Source organism: Ammodytes marinus (genome assembly GCF_949987685.1).
Source record: "Ammodytes marinus genome assembly, chromosome: 22".
NCBI classification, from domain to species: Eukaryota; Metazoa; Chordata; class Actinopteri; order Uranoscopiformes; family Ammodytidae; genus Ammodytes; species Ammodytes marinus.
The window spans coordinates 14,384,688-14,390,773 of record NC_137226.1 but is presented as its reverse complement, the minus strand read 5'-3'; the positions used below and the strand labels follow the sequence as shown (position 1 = coordinate 14,390,773).

The 6,086-nt window shown below is 39.0% G+C and overlaps 1 protein-coding gene across 2 annotated transcripts; it reads right to left on the bottom strand.

Annotated features, from left to right (window-relative positions):
- Positions 1–1,702: 1,702 nt before the first annotated feature.
- Positions 1,703–5,312, bottom strand: LOC307268270 (microfibril-associated glycoprotein 4-like). Of its 2 annotated transcripts, none has more exons than XM_080050832.1 (7): positions 5,237–5,312; positions 4,813–4,871; positions 4,504–4,662; positions 3,810–3,848; positions 3,567–3,663; positions 3,128–3,295; positions 1,703–2,472 (listed from the first exon to the last, which is right to left on the bottom strand). In XM_080050832.1, the coding sequence occupies exons 2-7, from the start codon at positions 4,816–4,818 to the stop codon at positions 2,219–2,221; spliced, it is 723 nt and encodes a 240-aa protein (XP_079906958.1). In that variant the 5' UTR covers positions 4,819–4,871; positions 5,237–5,312; the 3' UTR covers positions 1,703–2,218. The 2 variants fall into 2 exon arrangements, with proteins under 2 accessions (XP_079906958.1, XP_079906957.1); XM_080050831.1 differs by having other exon boundaries at positions 5,223–5,292.
- Between the last annotated feature and the right edge of the window lie 774 nt (positions 5,313–6,086).

The window sequence follows — 6,086 nt, the reverse complement described above, 5'->3', positions numbered from 1 at the left end:
AGGATATTGACATCCACCGACATAAAAAATTAATGATGATTCGGACATCTGTGACACACCATGTATTTCTCAAGTAGGTGATTGGAATTTTTTACGTGAAAGGAAAGGTTAAAATGTTGTTCTTCTTTTTATGTTGTGATTTGTGGTGGTGTGCTTAGCTTGTAGGGGGCGCTGTCTAAGTCAGTGTCAGAGGAAAACCAGGAGCGAAGCCGTGTATGTGTTGAACCTCGCTTTGCTTTGAGAGTCTATGTAGGCATCAAAAAGGCATTCTCTATATCTGCGATTTGATTTAAAAAAAATTAAGTCTAGAATCATTCTAATGAGATTTTATGCCACAATAACTAATTTAATTTGTTAATTATTATTTCTAAAGATGAATCATTATTTGCAATTCACTGCATTCAAACCTCAAAATATTCCAAATCCTTCATATATTGTGGTTATTACCTAACTACTAAACCATATTTATACTAATATGACATTTTAAAACTTTTTCAAATCTTCATATGACATAACATACATACAGAAATCCAGTTTTAAATCAGCTTTTCCGCATCCAGCGTTCACACGCATTTTTCTGCAGGAAATGTGTTTTCTAGTTATTTTTTAATGGCATCTGCAAAGTGAACTCCATCTTCCCAAGGTGTATTACAAATAGGGCTCAATATGAACTTTTTGGCTTGCCAGCCAAGCTGGACCAGCCGGCCAGATTTTTACCAGCCAGAAATAAAATATCACTTTTTACATTGCATTTTTCTCTTATTAACTTTTAGCATGCCATCTTGGTCTCATGGGAGATGCTCAATCAATATTATATCCTGGTGTGCAGTAATAGTGGAAAAAATTAAAACAGTGCCCTGAATGCAATTTAGACAAAGTCTAACCTGCGGCTACCAATTGTATTTATTTTATTAAAAACTAGGCTATTAAACATGGAACATTAGAAATTAGTATAAATATATGTACAACTTAAGCTATTTTTTTATTTAAATTTTTTACTGTGGACTCGCAGCAAAAGCTTCAAATACGTCTAATGGCGCTGCTCTCAGTAGCCGAGCCTCCAGACGCCCTTCATAGCGAGTGTACATTGAATATGCATGACTGGCAGCTGACACTAAAGTTCATGAAGCTTTTGATGTGAGCGTAGGGTTACAAGTGTTGCAAATGACAAGCTTTCTGTCCTCTATTTTCACTGTCTAGAACCATAAAAACGGACGACATGCTGCTATAGTGAATGGTGTGCTGCGAGGCTGTGAGGAGCTCTTTCCTGTTCCTTTCTGCTTCAAAATAAAAGTCAGCTCACGTGTGGCCATGCTTTTAATGTGGAGCCGCAGCCGTAAGAAATGTTCTGTTTCCAATAGCGGTAACTTAACTGGACACTGTTTTTTAATGTAGAAAGCCATGTCCCGGGCATTACTGGTGGTGACACGTGTTTATCCTTTGCAAGAGAAGCCGGTAGAGCACACATCTTTGTGGTCCCAATAATTTTCCTAATTTATTTAAGTGTTATTTTAGTCATTCATGTTTCAACTTCATCATATAAAACATTTTGAATACTTCTTGGTATTAATATGTATATCTTTGCCCATGAAGAAAGTTGGTTTGTATTTTGTCACTGTCACTTGTAAAATGGAAGGAGAGTTCCAAACATTTAAAGAGGGAGAATCCAGACAGACAGACACAGTGAAGACATCAGATAACATCAGTTTGCTGCTCAGCTTTTACTTTATTGTGACGTACAGCAGAGAATGATTCACAAAGGGTTAAAACTAGTTAGTTTGACTTTAAAGCTTAGTGTGTGTTTAGTTACAGCCAGCAGGCTGAAGGTAACATCTCAACCAGTAGAGAATCATTTCACTACACCAACAGCTTTTTGACAGAAGACTTAACACACTATCAGACTCTATATGTCTTTTTCTATTGAAAGATTATGACCCTTACTTTACTTTCTGGCACATATCAAGCAGCAGTGTCTTTGCATTGTTTTAGTAATTTCCCCAATTTCCATTCTTAACTTGGTCAGAAATCCAAATGCATTGGTTATCTATATTGATATTTGAGATGTTAAAGATATGGGTTGTTATTACTATGCTGGTGGATTCTGCCGGTATTAGTTTCAGTAAAATAAGGCCCAGAGTGAGATTACATGTTTAACAAGAGAAAGGAAAAAAATCACAAGAGATCAGCTGACATTCTGCTGTACGTTGGTCCTGGAGAATTACTGCACAGGACGGATCATCATGGTGTAGGTCTTCATGGAGTAGTTATGACCCTTATATTGGTACCAACACGCTCCAACAGCAAAGAGAGAATCGTCAAGCCCCCAACGGTAGACCCCGTTTGGATTTGCATAGTGACAACCTTTGTACCAGAACGCCCCCAGGGATGATTTGGCACAGTTTTTAGGCCAGACGTCCTGGTCTTTGTCGAAGGTGGAGAACTTCATTCCGTTGTGGTATGCCATGGCATCTCCTACATAAATGAACACAAGAACCACATTGTACTGTGACTGGTGATGTGAAATAAAAAAGTTAGAAAATCCTCAATCTGGCCTCCCTGTGACCAGCCATATCTCATTAGCTTCGCATTTGTGGATCAATGTTGACATCAACAACTACATGAACCAATCGGAAGCTGCCTTCCACTAAGGGACAAATGTTAGGTGTAACCCTCGATTTTTGTGTTACAGAAAAAAGTTGTTAGAACTGTAACCAACTCCAGTTGGGATGCTCATAGTGCTCCGTTATTTCAAAGTCTGAAGTTGTTAAGCATATATGATGTGAATACTCGTCAGATCGGCGCTTTTTTTTCTCCAATTTTTCAATAATTTACTTCCCTCTTCTTTTAACAGTTTTTTTATAACCAGGTCACAGATCCATAGTCATCAGACCAGATCTGTAGATCTCCTTCAACGTCAATTTTACAGAACAAATCTTGGACAGTTTTCAATTAGGGATAGAGGTCCAGTCATTTTCTTTTGTCCCACCCGTGCATTTATGTATGTCTATGCGCATCTTCTTGCCATTTTAATCTTGTTTATCTGCACAAATAAAACTAAACTAAACTAAACCCTCTTGACAGTTAGCAGATTACAGATGATTAACAGACCCAACTTCAACACACTCACCTGCCCCTCCATCGGTGAATCCAGAGACAGTCAGTTTATATCCTTCACATTCTGCAGCCACAGAGAATGAGGAGTAATGAGCAGACACATTCTTTCCATCGAAGTCCTCCATGTAGACCATCAGCTCATACTTTTGTTTGGTGGTCAGGTAGTGGATGTTGTCAAGACCTGTACACACACGCACGCACACACGCACGCACACACACGTTTTACCACCATATACAGTCATAGTATGACTGTATAAATATATTAATTCAGAAAGACAACAGATCTGTATTTCCAAAATTGAGACTTTTCCTCAAGCCTTATGATCATATCTTGGTGTCTTACATGGATGTAACAATGCTGGATTTTAAATACTTTATCTGATTGGCAAATGTTTTATAAGAAAGGAAATGCAATTGTATTTGTTCAAGCCCATAGAAGAACCAGTTCTCACCGAGCCAGTACTCCCCAGCAGCGTTACCAAAGCCCATCTTGTATTGATCCCAGTTCCTGTAGAAGTTCACTGTGCCGTCCATTCTCTTCTGGAACACCTGTGGAGACAAACACACATGATATCTGAGTGGAGGTCATGTTAACAGACAACATGTCTTTCCTGCTGTGTGATTTACTGTGACATGTTTTTTATGAAAACCCTTAGGCTGTGACTTGATAAGGTTAAAGTTGTTAAAATACTCACTGTCCAGCCTCCTCCGTTTGAATCCATATCACAGCACACCTACAAACAGACACATTCATGAGTTAATGTTATACTTTAGCACTTTGAATTGATTTATCAGGATCACACTTATAACGCTGTCTGTACTGTTTGTATTATCATCTGAAGTTGGGATCCAACTAGATGGTCCAGATCATTGTCTGACTGAACACATATTTGCATTACAGTTTGCTTGATTTATCCTGTCTTCTTAATTGAGGGAAGCCTTATTCCCAACTCAATTCAGCTTTCACTTCTAGAGCTTAAACTGGTTTTAAATGGATCAAAATCCAATACATGGACATTTCTAGACCATACTGGAGAAATTATATTTCAATATTTAAACGTTGGATGGCTCTGAAATCGGGGAATGTCCTCCTAGAAGTACCTTGGGGGAATAATTGATGCAAAGGTCTCCTTTAAAACTCCTGTTGTTAAACTGGCCAACACGTTATCCTGAGGAGTTCGCAAACCAGATGAGATAAATAATCTCTCTATCTTGTTCTGGGTGTCTTAACAGTTAAACCTTCACTCAAACCTCCAAAAGAAAGGAGCCAATGAGGATCCTGATCAGACTGTGAAACACCTCTTTTCAAAATCAAGGAGCAGTGTCACTATACCTTTAACAATCTCAAAGGGCGATGTGAATCTGTTTCCCAGAGAAGGTGAAGCGTACCTGGGCATCAGACCTCTCTCCAAGGGGATAGATGGTGTAGACTCCAGACTGGTGGTTCTTGCCTTGGTGTTGGATGTCACTGCAGTCCATTGGACGGACAACACCTTGACCGCAGCTGGTCAACAGTGGAGCCAGGAGGAGGAAGAGGACCGATACCAGCTGCAACAACGGATATCAAAGTTGTTATTTGCACTGATATTTGAATCCAAACACTGGTTTAGCAGTTCAGCCTCTAGTTCAATGGCAGTTTGAGCAAATTCAGCTCACAGTTGAACAGTTTGCACTATAAAATTTCAGCCCAAAACTTGCCTTCATCGTCGGATTTCTGCTGAAATTGATCAACAACTGATGTGGATCTGTCTGATGCTCTGAAAATACAATAAGACTATATTTAAACATGGTTAAGTCAGTAGAATCCCATGGAACCAATTATAATGTTCATGCAGAATAGAAAAAATCAAATTCAATTAGATTTGGTCGAATTGAGCCTGGCACAACAGAGTCAGAGAGTAATAACTTCCCCCACACAACTGCATTTGTTCCTACAAAAGACTCCAACTGAAAAAAATTTTCACTGTCAACATAGATTCATGCAAGGAAAAAAAAGGCAAGTCTAATCTTGCCTCAATTGTTACAAACACACTGTATTACAGATTCCCCACACTTAGAAATACTCTATGACTGACACATAGCAGATTTAGCAAGTTTTGAATGCTTACCAGTCTGAACTCACCTTCAGGTTGAACTGAAGACTCTGTCTATCCCACTCTCATGGCTTCATTCCTTATATCTACAGACGGCGTTCTGACGTCACACCAGTAAATCTGTAACACAATGAATGGGATTCCTGAAATGTCAGTCTCTATGTGTGTGTTTAACAAATATTTGAATATCAACACTGCTTAATATTATTCTAATGTCTGTAATCTAATACATAAACTGATCCACCCAAATAGTTTTATGAGTGTTTATCTTTCTCAGCAGACGTTCCAGTTCATCTTTAAACAAACTTCACGTCTTCTTTGTTTGCCAATGGCCCTGTAGAAAGGGATGGACGTTACTAAAAGAAAAATGTTCAACCAAAAAGAAAATGCAGTTTTAGATAAAGCAACAAACCGGATCACCTTGGAAGCCGAGTGGTCACTGCGCAGGATAACGAATCGTAACGTTATTGGTTCAATTCCAGCCAGGGACATTTGTTGCATGTCACCCCCCTCCCCCTCTCTCTCTCTACTCACATTACCTGAATCCAAGATCTCCACTTTGGGCAAAGTGTTCAAAACGCTGGTTAACAAAATACCAAGAATAATATTCTTGTTTCATACATTTTTAGGATTCATTTACGTCCATCGCTGCAGAAAAGCTCAAAGTTGTAATTGATTTTCCACAAGGTGGCGCTGTCATTAGGCCCCGACTGAAAATAGTTTGAGAGACCAAGCCCCTCGCACCGTAAGTCCGATTGACGTGAAATTTCTCACACAGGTACACTTGAGGGTGCTCTAAAAAAGAGCTTCTGAGACCATATGAGTCATGTGTAACATTTTAGCTAGATAGCTCAAGAAACATGGCCACCGTAAAACAAA

Excerpts from the sequence above, each read along its gene's own strand:
- LOC307268270 (XM_080050832.1), bottom strand. Across the intron at positions 3,296-3,566 it reads TGCTGGGGAGTACTGGCTCG|GTCTTGACAACATCCACTAC; the intron begins GTGAGAACTGGT and ends GTGTGTGTACAG. Across the intron at positions 2,473-3,127 it reads ATTCACCGATGGAGGGGCAG|GAGATGCCATGGCATACCAC; the intron begins GTGAGTGTGTTG and ends TCATTTATGTAG.